At 34.5% G+C, this 21,460-nt stretch overlaps 1 protein-coding gene across 1 annotated transcript in view; it reads right to left on the reverse strand.

The window, feature by feature from the left end:
• LOC306854119 (neuronal PAS domain-containing protein 1-like) overlaps positions 1-21,460 on the reverse strand; it is a gene marked incomplete at its 5' end in the record, with an annotated part of 45,893 nt that overhangs the window by 14,234 nt on the left and 10,199 nt on the right. The window contains 3 exons of the mRNA XM_079391951.1: positions 5,448-5,537; positions 7,331-7,398; positions 20,272-20,510. Coding sequence (XP_079248077.1) covers positions 5,448-5,537; positions 7,331-7,398; positions 20,272-20,510 — 397 coding nt within the window. The remainder of the gene's footprint in view (positions 1-5,447; positions 5,538-7,330; positions 7,399-20,271; positions 20,511-21,460) is intronic.

The raw sequence follows: 21,460 nt of genomic DNA on the forward strand, positions 1-21,460 counted from the left end.
TATATTTTTTTATATCCTTATTTTTTTTGAATTTCTTTATTACCTTCTGACAGCATAATAAGAACCCAAAAGAACGATTTGTTTGAAAACCAGACATCAGTAGAAAAGATCTGCAAGAAACCAGAGAGATGCTGAAAGAGGAATGAGAAATAGAAGAAGTGAGAAAAGGTTGTTGGTAAGTGTTAAGAAGAGGGTTAAGAAGAGAGAGAGAGAGAGCGAGAGAAAGACATGATATAAATAATAGCTAGGATTTAATATGTATGAGGCGTCCGGGCAGTTGTCCACAACACTCTCTCAGTCTGCTTCTGACTGATGGGAGAGGAGCAAGAGAAGAGGACGAGGAGGAGGCAGAGGAAGAGATGGGGAGGAGGCAAGGTGATGGGTCTGCATACTAATCAGCCCAAGATCAATTTCCCACCCCATACGCCACTCTACATTTCCCAGATTCTGTGGCTTTGGCCGTGGAGAGGAGACGAGAGGCTAAGCTCCTAGACCTCCATCTAGGCCTGGAGCTTTGGCTTCTGTAGGCCAAGCAGCCTGGAAGCAGGCGTATCATCGCGCTCTTAAGGTCCCTGACCCTGCATTATCCGCCTAAGGAACCCTACTGTCTTTGGAGAGGTCACAGGGATTAACTAGAACTGATGGCTCTATCTACGATGGCGTGTCATAACCTCTGACACAAGGTAACAAGCGGGGTCTTATGCTTACAGTTAATGGATTTCCTCCTGCGTGACCTCTGAGACCCAGGCAGAGGCCGGAGTGAAGGACCGTGGCTGTGTAAACGCTACCAGGCAGCAGTTGGACACACTTGACTGAACTGAAATCTTTGTGATTCGAAAAGCCTTTTCATCTTCGGCTTTTTAAATGCTTGGAATTACTTTTGTATACAATTTTATTTTGTATTTTTTTAAATAGTCACATTTATTTTATATTTTAGAATTATATATTCTAAATAATTTATACAGCAGTTCTTTCTGGTCCTCGAATCTGATTGGCTGAGAGGAGTGCGATATTCTCGTTATAACAGAACTCCAACCATTTGTTTGACGTTGGCAAAGAAAACAACTAGAGGAATCTAGACAAATGGTGGCAATTTTGAAGCATCTGAAATTTAGGATAATTTTGATGACTTGTAGATATAGGCTAATACACAAGCTATGCTACAAAACCTAGCGCGCGGCCTACCTCAACCGATCCAGACAGGAAGACTGTTCAAACATGAAGCTCCTTCTTAAGATTTCTGTCAAATTTTAAGGTCAGTTGTCTATTATCAGTAGTGTAGCAATGTATTAATCAACTGATTCCAAATTACAGTACATGACAAAAATTGTAGTTAGTAACGTAATATTACATTACACATTTTAGTTAATATAATCAGACTACTTTTAGATAGATTTTAGTTTACTTCTAACCTTCTAACTTCTAACTGGGTTTGTGAAGGAACGGCAGGGAGTTTATGAGTTTAATGAAAAGCTAATAATTAAATCGTAAAAATAGTAAATTAAAACAAATAAAAACTTACTGAAAAAATCTAAATAGTTTACATGCATGTCATGTGTCATAGAACCGATTAACCGTGAAAAAATGCATTTCAATGTGTTTGAAAGACAAACAAAATTAAAACATGGTAAAATAACCGACTGAGTGCTAATTCAAATAAAAATTAATGTTCATCAGTAGTTGATGCAATGCTGAAACACTTCTTAAAGGGGTCATAGGACACGATTTCATGTTTCCCTTTGTCTTTGGAGTGTTACAAGCTGTCTGTGCATATAAGATCCGTAAAGTGGCAAAGATTAAAGTCTCAAATCTTTCTAGAAGTTTAGACTCATCGACAAATTCATAAAAGGCCTCATTCAAACGCACCACCACAAATCTACATCACTCTGTGGGAAGATTTACTTTACTATTACTATTGCATAACTTACTATTGCATAACACCGCCCAAATGTATACGCAAAGGAAAAAAGGTGTAACTTTTATTCGCGCTGTAGTATTGTTGCTGCCACCGCTGTGTGTTTCCAAATATGGTAAGAGGAGTAACATTTCCATCACACGCTTGAGGTATCCAGCCAATCACAACACACTGGATAGCTGGCCAATCAGAGCACACCACGCTTTTCAGAACGATGAGTTTTGTAAAAATCGACGTGTTTCAGAAAGGCGGGGCGGAGAAGAGCAACAATGATGTACGGTATGTGGAAAATAATGTGTTTTTTTAAACTTAAACCACACAAACACACTGCATTAGACCAATTAGCAACATCATATGCCCCCTTTAAACCTGAAGTGATTTTTGTAAATCCAGTGGTCAAATGCTGTGTAGCCACATGACTAGTGACTGATCTCTTTCTGAGTGTATATAAGCAGTAGGCAATTTTAGAAAGGAAAATTTAACAGATGAAAAAGAGGAATTAGGGAGAATCAATAAATTATGAATAAATTACTGTTATTGTGTAAATATGTAATTATGTAATCCAAAACTGTAGTCTGATTACGAGTATTTTAAAATGTAATTTAATCTAATTACAAGTACTTCATTTTTGGAATCTGGTGATTACATAATCCAGATTACATGTAATCAGTTACTACCCAGCTCTGATCACACCTCACACAGAAATCTCTTTCAAACCAAGCTGCTTTCTGTTGGTCAGTGCTGCAAAATCTTGTAATATTTCTCCCTCATGCAAAATTCTAGATTGCATGGATTCCTACTGAAATGGTAAAATATTCCCAGAAAGCACTGTGCAAAGCTCAGTGAAAGAATTCAAGGTTGCGGGCATGAAATTTTAACTATAAATAAATATACATCATTGAATACAGAAAACAATCAATAAAAATAGTTCAATAAAATTCAATAAAAGTTGAGTATATGTGTATATATATATATATATATATATATATATATATATATATATATATATATATATACATAAATATTTCATCTAATTAAATATTAATATATACCCAATATTTTTGTCTGATATGTATTTTTTAAGTGAATTACATCGATAGCTACATGTGAATGCCAAACAATTGTGAGATGCGTGTCTGATGCGTTTTATGTGACTAGCACTGTTTTGTGTGGAATTTCTGTTTATGTATCCTGTTCCAAATCAGTCATATATGAGTTCCTGTTCAGTTAGGATGCTGTCTAAAGGTGTGGTCACATTTACCACTGTTCAGCAAATTTTTAGAGGTGAAATCCAGTCATTTTAATAGGAATCCATGTAATCTAGAATTTCATATAAGTCTGACAGATTTTGCTTCATCAACAGAAAGCTGCTTGAAAATGACTTCTGTGCTTCGTACATCGCTACACAATAGACAACAGATCATTTTTTCCTGTGAAATTGCAGCAAAATTTGACTAATTTTACTGCCAAGGGTTTCACCAGACCCTTCATTTTCTCTGACAATATATCGAGTCATGTGTGTTTTCTATCAGCTCCACAACATCAAAATTAGAACAGGGATGCCAGATTCATGAATGAATTTCTCTTTTGAAACAGTCAAACGTGTTTGCAAAAAGGTCTGGAACTGTTCGGTTTGATTCATTAGGACAGTTGGGTCACGCACTGATTCATTTGATTTGTTTCTCACACCAAAATAAGAACGAGATGGTTTGTACGACAGACAATAAAAAGAGTGCCAAGACAAACCAGACAGGAGAGTAGATTAACATTGGTGGACTTGAACTTGGAAAATCGGGTCTCTTTCCGCATTTGAAACAAGACACCTTCTGATGTTCATTCACGTTTATTTCATGCTACAACTAGTAAAGAGGAAGAGATGATCAGTTCACGACACATTAAAGAGCCACAAAATGGTATTTATTGTTTGAATTTCGTACAAAATGACAAAAATTGAAAGCTAAGACTTTGTTTCAAATCAAAATATGAACTACTTTGTATTGCAGGTAAATACGATTTATATCCAAAACTTGAAAATATGGGCACACTTGATGTGCCTGTGTCCCAGTGTTGATGAAAGCCTCTGGTTACCGCACCTTGAGAAGGTAGTTCAAATTAGAAACAATCATTGGTTTCTAGACAACCAGACAAAATAAAGCTTATTTTGAGTATGCGTCCTGCTCGTACAGGTATTCAGTAATCTGAGTTTGTCAATAATGAAACGGCAAGACGGCCATAAAAGGTTGACCACTCACAATTCCACCAGCCGAACTCATTCACATCTATTTTCCCTCCTAAACTCACTATCTGTCCTCCCATCCCCCCTCACACCCATCCCAGTGTGTGTGTGTGTGTGTGTGTGTGTGTGTATTCTTTTTTGCCACACAATCAATGTGGCTTTTAAGATGTCTATCGATTTGTTCCCGAGACAGCCCCCGGCTCACTGGAGCGACGCTTTGATTGCTGTGCGAGTAATTACTGTTATTATTTATGCATCTGGGTGAAATGGCAGGACTTAACATTCCCTGTACAAGAGGCCACAGGCAATCAACAGAGAGAAAGCACCTGGAGAGGCGAGAGGCTCAAGAGAGGAAGAGAGCTGGAGAAATGAGCACAGGGACACAGGGAGATTCACAATACACAAAAAACACAATCATAGATGAACACAGATGAAAGTATATGCAGATATATTATAACATAAACTAGGGCTGTAAATCGATTTCAGATTTAAATGGCCAACTAATTAATCGCATATTTAAATATTTGTCCAAGATAGACATATCGATCATCCACACAAAAATCATTCCTTGCATTTAATCTGTTATTACACAAAAAAATTATAATCTTATATTGAAAATGTAAAATTAAAACAATTATATTACATATATTATACATATTGCATTTTTAATTTTACATTTAGTTGTAATAATACATGTATTACTAATACATTAATTACACATTTAGTTTTAAAAATAATAATAATATTTTACTAATTTATGATGTTATAATTATTAGTCTATGTGCATGGCAGACTGATGTCTTAGGGTTTTGTGGCACATTTTTTTTCAGTGTCTCACGCCATGAGTGCCATGTTTTTTTCAAGACAGGGTTAATTTAAAATAATAATAATACTTTACAATAAGGTCCCATTAATTCATGTCAGTTAATGCATTAACTAACATTGAGCAATGCATTTGTTACAGTATTTATTCATTTTTGTTAATGTTAATAAAAATACAACTGCTCGTGTTTAATTCATCATCTAAGGTACATTAATTTTAAAAGATCTAACTTTTGATTTTAATAATACAATACTATTGATTTTAACCATATATTAATGTTGAAATTAACATTGACTGAGATTACTAAATTCTTAAGTATCATGTTCATGTTACCCAAAGTGGTTATTTAATATTAACTAATTAAAACCTTATTGTAAAGTGTTACCACATTAACTAGTTGCAAAAAAAATAACAGATTAAATAAACAGCCCAAGCATAAAGTATGCTACAGTTTCTAAGTGTTTTGGTCTCACCTGTGAAAGGCCAAGGTAGATGGACACAGTCTCTGATATATATAGAAATCGGCCTTCCTGACTGACCACGAACACAAATCCATCCAGAGACTGCAAAGAGAAAAAGAATGTCTAATTAGTCTGACTCTGTTCTAACTGAAAGCCAAAGTTTTGCACAACACAGCACAATCAGTCAAAATATATCTGATGTCTAATATTAATATGAAATCAAAATTGTCATTATTTAATTTTTTAATGATCTTTCATCAAAATAACAAGTAAAAAGTAATTAAAATACTTTATTTTTATTATTCTATTTTATTTTATTATTTCATATAGAGTCATATCGATTATCCTCCTTCATTTAGTCACATTATGAAAGTAAAACTGCTTGTGAATGCTGTTTTATCCAGTATAGCATTACAGGAACATGAGATAGAAAGTAAGGACATTTCAGACTTAATTTAATCAATCCTGAACAGCAACACAACACCTCTGAACAAATTTCAAGATTTATATGGAATCAAGCTGTAGACACGAGCATCGACATCAAAGCAAAAACAACATGAGCGAAGAATCAGATTGATTTAGAGAGAAACCACAACAGCTTCAAAATAAACTCTGGCGCACCAGAACAGCGGCTGGCAGATGAAAAGCATACAGTCACCCCATTAAAGGACTCATTTAAGGAATAATATTAATTGTAATAACACACAGGCACGAGTGAAGCAGAGAGAGGGCACTTTAGTTGAGACTGACGGTGGTAATTTATGCAAGTGACGAGTTCACTATGCAAATGAGAGTGGACCGGAATGACGGGAATGCTGGAAATAAAGCGCAATTATCTAGTTATTACTGACAGAGGACGAGACAAAGAATCATAAGGATTTTCAGAAGTGTTAATTTGATTTCTATCAGCGCCGTCCATCTCTGAACACTTTACATTTTTCTCAAGGTAACCTTCTAATAACATTTTAATTTTTTTTTGTCTTGTACAAATTGCTCTTTTCAAGTCAGACGTACAAATTCTAGTGTTTATGGCACATAGATTATCTTAAACAATGAAGCAGATTATTTACAAAAGTGGACCCAAAAAGTTTGGACACAGCCTGTATGAAAAATGTATGCTATTGCATTAGGGGCCAATCACACAGAATGTGTGTTTCCATTCCACTGCGCTACTTTTCCATTGTTTTTCTATATAAACACAGATTAGACAAACATCTTTATTGAATATTGCACTTGCATCTCATGTCTTTTGTTGCATCTCACATTACAAACATTATAAAAATGTTAAACCTTGTTAAACTTTTATAAACATTAGAGTTTGCGTTTTTCCCATTCCACTGTATTAATAATATACATGCATTTATATATTCATAATACTGTGAATAATGTTGTATTTTTGGAATATTTTGAATATAATTTATTTCTGATGCAATGCTGAATTTTCTGCATCATTACTGCAGTCTTTAGTGTCACATGATCCTTCATAAATCATTCTAATACGCTGATTTGCAGCTCAAGAAATATTTCTGATTATTATCAACCATTGTGCTGTTTAATATTTATTTTTGCAGGATTCTTTGATAAATCGAAAGTTTAAAGACCAGCATTTATTTGAAATATAAATCTTTAGTAACATTATAAATATCTTTCCTGCCACTTTAATGCATCCTTTCTGAATATAAGTTTTAATTACAAAATTAAAAAAAAAAAAATTAAGCTTTTAAATGGTGTGTAAAAAGATCTAAAATATCAAATCTTCTAAGGAAAAAAAAAAAAAAAGATGACGAAAATAACAATTTAAGAGTTCAACAGTCACATAAAATAGATGCACATTACATGAAGATTGTTCATAAGATTAAAATCTGTAAATGTACATAAACAAAACATATTTTTACCTGTAGTAGATGAGCTCCCAAGTGCTGTTCAAATATGTCAGTGACCAACGAATGACTTGTTCTTCGCACTGCAAAACACAAGTTAAAAAAAGCAATCACATAATGTCCAAGCAGTTATTTAAAGCTAAACATGTTATTTCAACAGAAGCATAAATATGACCCTGGACCACAAAACCAGCCACAAGGGTCATTTTTTTAAAATTGAGATTTATACATGCATGAGATTTATATTTATGAATAAATAAGCTTTCCATTGATGTATGGTTTGTTATAATAGGAAAATATTTGGCCGAGATACCACTATTTGAATATCTGGAATTTGAGGGTGCAAAAAAAATTGCCTTTAAAGTTGTCCAAATGAAGTTCTTAACAATGCATATTACTAATATCTTCATGAAACATGATCTTTACTTAATATCCTAATGATTTTTGGCATAAAAGAAAAATCTATAATTTTGACCCATACAATGTATTTTTGGTTATTGCTACAGATATACCCCAGCAACTTAAGACTGCTTTTGTGGTCCAGGGTCATATATATAAAATTAGCTATAAAATCACATTTTATATCTAATTCAACAAAACCCACAACAACCAAAAACAGATCAATTAATCACTAAATGTAACTTAAAAAAAATAGTATTACTGTGATGATATATCTAAAAACTCTAATATTCTCAAACACATCTTGACAGTCACACGGGAGGAAACAGCTGATAATGGCTTTTAAGCAGCTGTTAATACACCTTCCAAGTTCTTTACTGCTATTTCAGAGAGACAGCGAACGTCAGAACCGCTGTGGTTTATAGGGCTGATAACACCGACAGAGACAAGCTAATTCACCCTCAGCACACAATAGCGTCCTGGGCCGCCTGTCATCACAAAACAAACAAATTTACAAATCACACAAATGACACTGGTGGTGCATTTCAAACATGCCTGGCTCTGATCTCCGCTGTGGAAGCCCAGCTGAAATTCACTCAGAGCCGGACGTCCGTGTGTGTGTGTGCGTGTGTGTGTGTGTGTGTGTGTGTGTGTGTGTGGCTGGGATGCGTGTGGCAATCAATAAGTGTTTTGAGAGAGGATGACAGTGTTTGTCTGAGTTCCTACTAAACGGGAGACAGACCATTAGCTCACTTCTCCAAACCTTTTTCCCGTGGTACTCCTGCCAGAATACAAGTGTTCACCTGACAAAATACATAGCTTCAGGAGGAAGCGTTTAGTGAGACACAAATGAAAGGTATAGTTCACCTAAAAATGAAAATTCACCTTCATTATGGTACACTTTAGCAGTATTTATTAGGGAAATAATATACTTTAAAAATATATATATTCTCAAGTGTAACCCGAATGTTATGTTTTAGGACACTTAACTGCATGTTAATCACAATTAAATGAAGACGCATTATAGCTTAAATTTATATCAAATGCAATTAGCTACTTCAGAGCACTTTTTTAGCCTGCTTTAGTAGGATTTAAGTACAACTTAATATGTAATTATCATAATTCTATTGAATCAGAAACATGGTTGGCGTGTACTGCATTTATGGTAAACTAAAATATACTTGTGTGTCATGAAGTTGTAATACTTTTGTAAATATTAATTATTAAAATTGTGCTAAAGTTTTAAATCTATTAAATGTATTAATTTAAAATGTAACACTAAAGTTACATAATTATAACCAAGGACTTTACATGTGTTTTAGTATGTATTTTAAAGAAAAACTTTTAATTTGACATTATTTCAAAGTGCACTATTTAAAAGGGTATTTAAGTGTGTTAAGAAACATAATCATGAAAGTGAACTCTCTTTTAGTACTTAAGTGGCCTATTATTCTATTGATTTTATATTAACTGCAAGTACAGTTTTTAAATACTTCAAAGATTTGAAATGCACTACAAGTGCATGTTCATTACAATTAACAAAATTAAAAGCTATGATATGGTGTTGGAAAACATTTTTAGCGAATAATAATTTCAATTTCATTCAAACTAAGCGATCATATGCTTCTAGAAAAAAAATAAAAAAATATATATATATAGTGCAAGAGTCATATAGACCACTTTTATGACACTATTATGGTGCTCTTTTGTCAGTTTTGGAGTTTAATTGTTCCCATTCATTTTCATTGTAAGGAAAAGAGCAGCCAGTACAATTCACAAAATATCTCCTTTTTAGTTTTTGAAATGACATGAATGTGAATAAATGATGACAGAGTTATGTTTTTATATTTTTGGTGATCTATTTGTTTGACATCAGAACACTGAAAATGACACAAGTCCACACATAAATGTGTCCCTGCACCCAAACTACACACCCCAAAACTCACTTTAAGAATGGGGTCCCCTCACAGGAATATCAATGAGTCTGTCCCATTCAGAGGCCTGAAAAGCGGGTTTGGCGCAGAGAGCGGGATCACCACTCAGTGCGTGTGGGTACACAGAGCACTGCTTGTTCGTCTTTGGGGGTCACATGCATGTTGACGATTGAATAGTTTAGCAACCCCCCTCATCCAAACACTGAGGGTCTTCCCACAGACTCTGTGAGCGATGCAGTCCAGCTATAGGGCAGGCCTGACAAGAGCCATACTGCCTGATGGATGGACAATGGTCGGCCCTCATTTCCCAAAGTCAGCCGCTACAGCAGAGGCTAATGCGAAGTCGAACCGGGCCCAATAGGGCAGAGGGTGAGAATGATGGTGTTGTTTCTCAGCCTGGGGGTAAACAGGATCTATCTGATAGAGCAAATTGGTTAGTATTGGATACTTAATGATCAGTCTTCTTCATGTGGATATTTTAATAATCACTTGTTTTGAAATCTACTAATATTTAACTCTTATCTATCTATCTATCTATCTATCTATCTATCTATCTATCTATCTATCTATCTATCTATCTATCTGTCTGTCTGTCTGTCTGTCTGTCTGTCTGTCTGTCTGTCTGTCTGTCTGTCTGTCTGTCTGTCTGTCTGTTTGTCTGTCTATTTAAAATTTTAGTAAATTAAAAAAAATATATAAATTAAAATTTAAACTAAAATTCACATTACATCCATTCAGTCGTGTAATTAATCTTAGAAGACCACAACGCTGGTTAAGAAAAAAAGTAGTTTTACATTTTTGAAGCATATATGCACGGTTTTAGAATTTTTTTACAATATTATTTTACTTAATAAAAATCTTATAGTACTTGAGCAATTAATACTTGTTTGCAAATTATGTATTGAATTAAGTTCTTCTGTATATTTTTCTTACCGAGAATTGTTTTTAACAGATTTAAGCATAAATAGAATATAAAAAATTAAATTAAATATGTTTTAAATATTTAGTACATTAAATATTGTAGAGTTTACTATAATAATAATTATTATTATTATTGTTATTATATATATATATATATATATATATATATATATATATATATATATATATATATATATATATATATATATATATATATATATAATTTCATATTTAATTTAGTTTTTAATTTTATATATACACATTTATTTTAAATAAGTAAATAAATATGCTCCATTCAGTGCACCATTTATCTAATTTAGTTAAATTTTTTATTTCCCTTATGGAATTTTCTTTGAGGAATTAGCTGTGATAATTTCACCTTGACTTTTAGGTCAGCTTCGAGGGTCTCTGGGGTGCTGAATCACAATAAAGAATGAAATAAATAAAATAAGTCATTTGATTTCCTTCTCCTCCACACCCAGCTCACTTTCATTTCTTTCTTCATTCTCTTTTCCTTCTCCCCCTCCTTCAAGCTGACAACATTTTAACCAAGTTTTAAGGTTACTATGGGAACTGCAAGGCTGGTCTTTCGTTTCGTGTTAGTTTGCTCAATCCAGTTGGCTGATGGGAATCGTAGGCCGATCGCCTAGCAACTTGTTTACAGGGCGATGGATGTCGAGCGGCCCGCGCTCCCCCCACCTCTAACCTCACGCATGAAGACAGGAGGAATGACTCTCAGACAGACCAAAGCGTCTCCAGTCACAATGTCCCTCTCCGCTGCAATTATCCTTTCACTCTGCCATCCCTCTCTCTCTCTCTCTCTCTCAGCTGTTACCTCTCTCCCAGCACGGTCGAACATAATTTGAGTGCAATTAACGTCCCTTAAAAGCCCTCAGTGCTTTAAATGCTTGAAAATAGGAGAGGGAGACAGACACAGAGAGCTGGCAGGAGGGAGAGGAAGAGAAACAAGTGAAAGGAGAAAGAGAAAGACAGTGTGAAAGTCAAAAACACAGCAGTGTGGGACCTGGACAAAAGAAAATGAGGGAAAATCTTAACTTGTTCAAAATTCAAAAACTGTACGAACATAACTGCATTAATTCACGCTGACAGCATTTTGTCTTTATAATTATAACAATAGCTGCATTTTTACAATCTGCATCAATAAAACTCAACAATGTTAGTATCATTTTATACATTTTTATAAATCATTTTATATATCATATCTTTGTCTCTTTTTGTACAAAACATCCAAACATTATTAACATTTACATGAAAGGCAAAATTGTTAAATATAATAAGACACATATATTAAAAGAATTACAGGTACATTTATTTTTCCTATAGATTTTTTGTTATTAAACCTCCCTAAATTTATTTAAAAAGGTATTATAATAGTTATATTTTAATAATATTAATATAATAAGACAATATAATATGAATAATTAATGATAAATATTATAAATATTAATAATAGATTATATAATAGTAATAAATAATAAAAAGGTATTATAATATAATAAGAAAATAAAAATATAAATATAAATTTTCTAGAGAAAATTTTAGCAAAAATGTTGTGACAGCTTTCAATATAACTGTCAATATAGTGTGATACAATAAGATCTGTTTTTAGATTTTAGTTAATTTTTATTTTTAAATATGTTATTTTTAAGTAATTTTTTCTTGTCTTAAGAATAAACTGATTAAATAAAAAGATGGTATTATAAAATGTATGTATTTATTGTTATCGCTAATAAAAGTAACCACAAGCAGCATGATATGAGTTATGACTGATGTCTGCAGAACAAACTGTTGTGGACGAGTTACGCACCATATTTTAATACTGAAAGGTTAAGACGTCATTAAATCACTGACCCCAAATATGAGCAACAGTAATAGTGATGCTTGACTTACCAAATGCCACTAACAAACTGTACAAAAATTGTTTGGAACTGAAGCCGCTTGTTTTGTACTTGATCTGCTGATCCGCATGCACTGCGAGATAATATATGTGCATGTATCCTTTTAAGAGCCATAGGTCTGACGGTCAGACATAAAAGGTTTAATCACCTCATTATCCATAAAGACTGTCATTCCCCGGCAGAGCCTGCACAACTACACACTCGCACACACACACACACAACACATGCATGCACACAGTGCATAAAGAGAGATAAAATATCACTTTTTTTGTGTCACAGCCATTTTACTTTTCCTCTTGTCCCTCATCGTCCCTCCATTACTCCTCGGCTCGCCCTCCCCGTCTCTTTCCCTCTCTCTTCCTCCCTCTTTCACTCTCGCCCTGTGTGAAGGTCATGCAATTGATTTTCCTCTGTCTATTCATTTTTCAGTCCTGGTTTTGAAACGTGGGAAGCAGACAAAAGCCATACCACCCCCCCACCGGTGCACACAGCCGCCCCTCCCCCGCCTCACGCCGCTCACACCTGCCGTCTCCGTCCGGCCCGGTCTCACATTCCTGCACTGCGGCTGGAGATACGCAACATGACCGTAACAGCCCAGTTCATTCCAGCAAACGTCAACACCACGGCTGTGGCACGACCTGCATCTTATCTACTAACCACTCACAATTCAGTTTAACCAGTCGCTAAATGCATTAAAATAGCACTGTAAGTTACCATTTTTTTATTAAGCCATTGTCATTTTTCAGCCAAAAACAACTACCTACATTTACTTTCTGTTCTGAAATGAGGCATAGTCCTCAAAGTATTTTTTTTTTAACAAACGTTTCTTTTCAATAGTTAACTTGGAACTATTTTTGAATTTTTTGGATCATCAGACATCAAAGCTCTGTAAATACAGGTTTCACCAAGCCGATTACTCACTGAAAAAAGACATTTTAAGTATTATTTTGACGCAACAAAGTGGTTATATATATAAAGCCCAGCTCACACTGTGATTTTGGCCATGATTTGGTCATCTGAGACAAATTTTGAAAATCCTATAAGATTTCTATAATCCTATGCAGGGTCATCGTCTTTGATCGCTGATTTGACGTGTTCACTGACAGCCGATTAATGGTCGTTGCGATCAAATTTTGTCAGAAGATTCGGCGCACAGTCCTGCATTGTGACTTTCCTACGACGGACGTCAAACTGTCTTCGTTTATCATGATAAACCATGATCAGAATTAATGCTAGAGATTTCTTCTAACTGCCATAAACTTTGGCGCTCCCAGCCGCCGGTCACGGAATTCATATATGTTGCCTTTGAATTTGAAGATCAGAGTAAATTGAACTTATTTTGTCTTCTGGGAAACATGTAACTATTTTCTGTAGCCTCTGAAGGGCAGTACCAAATGAAAAATATGATATTTAGGCAAAATAAGAAAAATCTCCATTCTGTTCAAAAGTTTTCACCCCGGCTGTTAATGCATGGTTCCTTCTGGAGCATCAGTGAGCGTTTGAATCTTCTGTAACAGTTGCATATGAGCTGTGAAGGACTATTAAAAATCGCACAGTGTGAGTCCGGCTTAAGTGTGTGAGTTGTTTACTTTGTAAAATTAGTCTTTCCATTAACGCCATTATATCCACACTGATTCGTGAACACGCAAGAACACAAGAGGTGGGATTTATCATATGAACCAATCACATCCGAACATAACCATATCCTCTCACGTGACTTTCCCCCATTCATTCTCAATTACCCCCAACCAAACCCACAGCATGCTTTATGGGGTCTGATAAACCCAATGGGCTCAGGAGAGGCGAGAAAGAAGCGGACTCCCGCTGTAACCGCTGGTGTCACTGTTGGACAATGTTTCTTTAGAAAAACAAGTGATTTATACATGTTTTAATGTTATTTTTTTTTTAAGATTATCATTTTTTTATTTTTGTACTACAATTTCTTTTTCTCATCCGACATTTTGAGGAGGCAATGCCTCGCTTGCCTCCTCAGAGGAAATGCCCCTGATATAAATGTAAGTTATTATTATTGTGATTTATTTACAAAACTAAAAAGCTACTATATGGCTGCATCTTAACATACTCTTTGACTACAGAGTATCTTTTTATAGAATCTATCTAGAATCATATTCTATTTTTATTCTCATATCTATTTTTTATTTTATTTTATTGCTAGTTTATTTCTGTATATATGTTTACTGTACTTTTTCTATTTGTATTTTGTAAACTTGAGGTTTTTCTTAATTTTGTTGGACAATTTGTTGGACAGTCGTACAATACATTTCACTACATGTCGTACTATGTATGTATGTGACAAATAAAATTTGAATTTGAATTTGAACATACTTCTTTTGAATAAGCAATTACTCAGTGACCATTAAAAAGTACATTCTATATAGCTGTCACGGTTTGGTTCCTGTTTAGTTTCCCTTTTGCCCTTATTTGGATTTTCCTGTTCTAGTTTCCTGTCATTAGTTAATTATCGTTCATCCTCATCACCTGTGTTATATTAATTATCTTGTTTCCTTGTTTGGTCGGTCCCTATATAAGTCCTCAGTTCTCCCTCAGTCTTTGTCTTGGATTGATGTTAGTTAATGTTAATAATGGAAATTGTGTTGAAGCGGAATAAAGATACTCCTTTTCGTCATTCCTCGTCGTGCGCTCATTCCACAACAACATTCTGTAACAATAGCAAGGCCATAACTGTTTTAAAGCTTGGAGGAGACTTTTTGTTTGATAAATCATAAAGAAATATCAAACAGTGAAGGAAATTCTAGGTTGAATTCTAGTTGGGAATTGGAATAGACTAAATATTTTTTTATAATAAATCATGAAGAAATATGACAGTGAAATAAATTCTAGGTCGAATTCTATTTGGGAAATAATCATTTTTTAACTATTTGCAAATAATATTATATCCACATACGTCTTTAATTGCATGCCTATAGCCCAAAGTATACTTCACTTTTTACACATACGTGAGGGACAGCATACAGTGCAAGACACAAATTTGTCATCAGAACATTACGTGCACCACCCGATTTTTGTAACCACATGTACTTTGTATGCACAGGTCGCATACAGTCATGGCCAAAAATATCGGCACCCTTGCAGTTCTCTCAGAAAATTGTTCCAATTGCAAATGTTTTGGTATTCACATGCTTGTTGTTTTTGTTTGCACTGCAACAACAACAAAAAACAGAGAAGAAAAATTTCACACAGAACTCAAAAATGGACTGGACAAAATGATTGGCACCTTGTCAAAATAGTAAGAAATAATTGCTTTTCAAGCATGTGATGCTGCTGTAATTTGTATTTAGACACACCTGTGGCAAGTAACAGGTGAGGGCAATATAGTAATCAGTCTGGTGGTAGCACTTTTAGCTTAGCTTAGCATAGATCATTGAATCGGATTAGACCATTAGCATTTGGTCATCAAAAATTACCAATTTAAAGCTTGACTCTTCTGTAGTTACATCGTGTTCTAAGACCGACGGAAAATGAAAAGCTGCGATTTTCTAGGCCGATATGGCTAGGAACTATACTCTCATTCCAGCGTAATAATCAAGGAACTTTGCTGCCGTACCATGAGTGCAGCTGGTGCATTGATATTACGCAGCACCTGAAAGTAGTAACTAGTTATGATATAGCTGGGGACTACTTTCAGACGCTGCCATTCACGACTAATATTTCCAAAAGGCTCTATTTCTTGTCTTGTCACAGTCAGTTATGAATTACATGAATCACCTCTATGAATGAAAAGTCATATACCTTTATTGTCAGTTGACCGTCAAGATCAAATATTAAATGTTTAGCAACTTACGTAACACTCTTAATGTTAAAAATGAAGTGTGCTGGAAATGAATTCACACTTTGCTTCTATGAAAACATCAAAGTCTGTCATTTTTTATTTGATTGGCCATCTCAATCATGTTGATATTGACGTGCACTGTAAACAAATCATTCTAAATTGTTTTACTTTTTGTCATCCTAAAAACAAACAAAGCACTAGGTAATGGAGCGCAGCATGAAGAATATGAAATATTAATATTAGACTCATTCATATTCATATTTTACTTCAGCTTTATTTCAATCAATGGAAATGATTTTAATAGTTTTAGTAAACAATAACGACATGTGAATGACGATCTGTGGTTAATCATGAGTGTGACCTTTATTCTATAGATGAATGTACAACATGTGATTTCTAATATCACTAATTCTTCTAAAACAGAACTTTAGTCCCTGTATGATGGGTAATGTATGATAAAAGCATGGTTTGTCTTATTACAGCAGTCTGTTGTAGATCGTCTCAAGTGTGATGATCAGGATGTGACTCTCGTCTGTATCATATCATTCAGTTTTACACAGACACCTATATTCATCAACTCACAGTTGCCGTTTAAGTCTACACACACACACACACACGCCTATATCACAGTTTGGCCAGGTTCGCTTCCTCACTGGTATGTTTATCTACTACAGAAACACAAATACACACACACACACACACACACACACATTCACACACCTAATTGTAGCTGAGTTGTTTCCCCTCAGTAATAATAGCAATTAGACAACCCTTGTAATTATGCTCTCCTCGTTATATAGTTAATTTCTATAATTACAAATCACACAGATAATTTCTTCTACCCTTTGTGTGCTTTTTCTTCTGTCCTGTTATACTATGCATTTGGTTGAGGGGGTGTGTGAGAGACAATAGCTCTGTTCTAAAACTTAGTGAGCTGCCTAAATAGACAGCATTTTAAGACATCTCAAAAGTGCTCTTGACAAAAAGGCTGTTCAGATAATTATCCTGCCTTCTAAGATACTTTCTTAGCCAAATCATATGGCAGCATCACATTCATCCCAAAGTAAGGCAATCCCAGAATGCACTGCAATGCTTCATGAAAACATTAAATTCAAGACAGCGACCGAGTTGAGAAATATGCCGGTTAATATAGTAATGAAAAATAGACTAATTTACCCATAATTTGAGTGAGTATTTGAGTATTGTGTTTATGTTTATTATACAGAGTTTATGCTTATCAGAGAATAGCATTGTTAGCTTAGCAACATACTAATGTCAACTTTATAGGTAGTGTGGTGTCCTGTACGCTTCTCGTGAGGGTCGATCGAGCTCTGTTTGTGTGTCACATACAGTAAGTTGCTGTATAGGGCACAGTGTTGGGGAGAAACTAAATATAGCAATGCTAAATCATTAGCATAACAGTAGATGACTTATTTTTAAGTGTGTGATTCATTTCAATGAACGATTTATTTAGTCCCTTCGACATCTTTATATCAAATATTTATTTAAATTATGCTGTCATGCAAAGCTGAAATTTTCCCCATCTTCAGTGTCACATGATCCTTCAGAAATCATGAATCAGAAAGCTGATTTGCTGCTCAAGAAAGATTTTTAATGTTACATTAATGCTAAAAACAGCTGTGCTGCTCAATATTGTTTTCTTCAAAATAGTGTTTGTTTGAAAGAGAAATCCATTTTAATTGTCTTTACTCTCATGTTTGATCAATTTAATGCAGCCTTTCTAAATATAAGCATTATGTTCTTACATAAAAAAAAAAAAAAAAAAAATCCTACTGACTCCAAACTTTTAAACGGTTGTGTACTTTTTTATATTAATACCACAAAAATTCAGATGTAAAAATAAAAGCACTGCAAACACCCCCCCAAATATTCCAAAAATAAAATGGTTTGATTATATATTAAAATACAACCAGCTGATATATTTTATAAACATTTAAAATGATAAATCTCCCTTAAATAGTGTAATTAACACATTTTGATAGCATCTGTCAGTGTAAATAATAAATTTTTAGACAGCTAGATTGACCGTCGAACGCTTCTAGTAAGCCACAGCAGACGGCCGGCAGCAAGACAGCTCACCAAGCTTTGAAACTGAATATAGAGACCAACAGACAAAAACCGCGAGCAGAAAAAGAGACATTAGCCCAGGTATTTTAACAGGACTGAATGGCTTTGATGCAGCAGATATAATGAGGCTCGCAGGCGGGCTACAAAAGGACCATCTCTCAGAAACAGACTTCCTTGGTCTGGCCACTTGTTAACAAGCTTCAGCGCAGACTCTGGCTCTTTTGTTCGTCCCCACCAGCTTCCACACACAGGCAGCGGCTAATTGGCTGTTAGATCTATTGTTCACTTCACAATTGAGATGAACCTATCAGAGGATGTAATGAATGACGGAGCGTATTTGAGAAGCCAAATGACCCTGCTCTCAAATTAAACTCAAATGACAGAGACCCCTCTGAAAAGAGACATAAGAAAGGAATCTGTATCCAGACGATGGCTTTGACAGCAGATTCTTCTCCTGCAATCTCTATACAGTCTGTATGCTGCAATAAGTTGGTAGTGAACTAGCAAATGCATTATTTCAGATGAGCCGTGTTTAACTCCGCATGACTGCGAGTGATTACTCCTGTGGCGCAATCTCAATTACTTTTCTGTGAGTGTGTGTGTGTCAGTCTGTGTGTGCATGTGTAAGCGCTCTCTCTTCTCTGGCAATTTTCAACATGAGAGTATCCCAAGCGACGTACATGAGCGACCTATAAGACAATAATAGCCTATTCCATTTAAATTCATAATTTAAATTAATAACGCATTTGTATTCATCGACAGGCCGCCACTGTCATGTTCGGATTGAGTTTCGCTGTGGTTCACTCGAAGCCATCTCCTCTGTTAATGGCATCACAAATACAAATCGACGTCAGGATTGATGCAGTCGATGAAAGCTTCATATAAATCTGCCTCAAAATATGAGAGATGTAGTGAAGGAGCTCCAAATTTCCATCGCTCATCTTCTTTCCCGTGCACTCAGAGTATCTTCAAAATATGGACAATAGGGATTGCTCTTTCAAATGTTATAAAAAGGAAAATGCCTTTTTATGAAGACATATTTAAAAATAACCAAAAATATTTTCTGTAAATTTATGTTCAATTTTAAATTTATTTTCAGTTTATAATTTTTGTCATATAAGTTTAACAACTACAATAGTTGCCACTCCTGACAGATTATTTTGTCTACATGTATTACTGTTTATTATTATTAGATTTTGTTTATTCATTCATACATTCATATTTATTTTTATTTCATTTTTTTATTTAATGTTTACAGTACCTGCCAAAAGTATATTTGTCCAAAATTTCTGTTAAAGGGCTGCAAAAATTATTAAATAATTAGAAAAAAATTGAAATAATAAATTATCAGGAAAAAACTTATATGATATTATTATACATTGATAAAATTACATTACATGTAAATTAAAGAAGACCATTTTTGGTAATTTTTTCAATACTGAAATATTGCATCAATCATTAACATGTGTTTTCATAATGTCATACTTAAAAAATACCACCTGATTATGTTTAAAAAAAAAATGCAACTACTAGCAGATTAATTTTGCCTACATGTATTACTGTTTTTTAATTTAATGTTTATATATACACTAAAACATATATGCCCTAAATTGGATTTCAAAAAATTTAACCGTATAGAAAATAAAACAGCATACATAATATTCAATTGGACTTCTTAGGTTTGGTGATAAACATTTTCTGAAGTTTAAGGTTATTAAAGAGTTTCTGACCCACTTTGATCTCCATTTTGCAGTAAGCTCTGGCTATTTTGCTTTTTTATTCAAATGTTGTGTCTAGTTTGTCCATCCAATCTACTTTCTTTCGCATAGTAGGTAAATGCCACTCCATTCACAGCCATTCTCTGGGTGTACAGAGCACACTTACACTTGTTGCAGTTGTTCTCTCCCTCCATTAGAGGGCTCCAGGGTGGGTCTCCCTGGCTGGCAAAGTGTCTCATGTGCAGGTAACTGATGGTGAGGCGGATGATGGAGGCCTTATCCAGCTGGCTGGTAATTGCCCCGGGGAGGGGAAGCATCTTCGCCAGCTCGAAGAACTCAAAGTTCTCCTTACCCCGCCGAGAACGAGCTGCATTGCGCGACTTCTCCTTCCTCAAGTTCTGCAAGCTGGGGAAAAATAAGACAGGATAGAAAAGAAGAGGAAAGAAGGAGAAAGGATGACAGTGATTAGACAGTGATAATGTACAGGGTAGTCAAGGCAAGCTAATGCTGTTCAATTATTCACTGATGTCTTGTTCCGCATAACATAAAGGGTGTGATTTGGATGCAGGCATGAAACAGAAATGAGAAACTATAATAAGATATATTATTTTACATATGTAATATATAATATTATTTAATAACAATGTAGAATATCTAATAATACTATAGTATAATTGAAAAATAAAACCCAAATCTGCATTTTTTTTTTTTTATTAAATATCTATCATTACTAAATTCTATCATTTCAAGAAAATATTTGATATATTTTTAAATATTTGTTTGGCCAATAATTTAATCTTGTATTTATTATGATGATATATGACACTTTTTATTTTTCTCACACAACACAAAAGGGTATTTTAATACAGGAATTATGTAATTGATTTTTAGATTTTAGGAATGAGGTTCCTTGAAAAGGATTGTTATATGTGGAAGTCATTTGCATCAAAAAGTAAAAAAAGAAAAAAAATACTAATACAAATTTCTTATTTTACATTTGTCATTTCATATTGCAAATTCGTTCAAAATGAATTGGTTTCAATTGACATTGAAAATAACTGGTGTCAGTGTGAACACCTTATAAAGCTTATAAATGATGTCATAAATTTCTTTTTTTTTTTTTTTTTTTTTATTTATGAAAACGTATTAAATAAAAAAGTTAAAGAGTGTGCTGACCACCTGCATCACTGTCTGGTATGGGAACTGCAGTGCTGCTGACTGCAAGACCCTACAACGGACAGTGAACACTGCTGCAAAAATCATCGGTGCCCCTCTCCCCTCCATCCTGGACATTTTCCTTGCACGATGCTCCAGCAAGGCCTCCAGCATCGTGAAAGACCCCACCCACCCCTCCC

This window comes from Barbus barbus (assembly GCF_936440315.1).
Source record: "Barbus barbus genome assembly, chromosome: 34".
In the NCBI taxonomy this organism is placed as follows: Eukaryota; Metazoa; Chordata; class Actinopteri; order Cypriniformes; family Cyprinidae; genus Barbus; species Barbus barbus.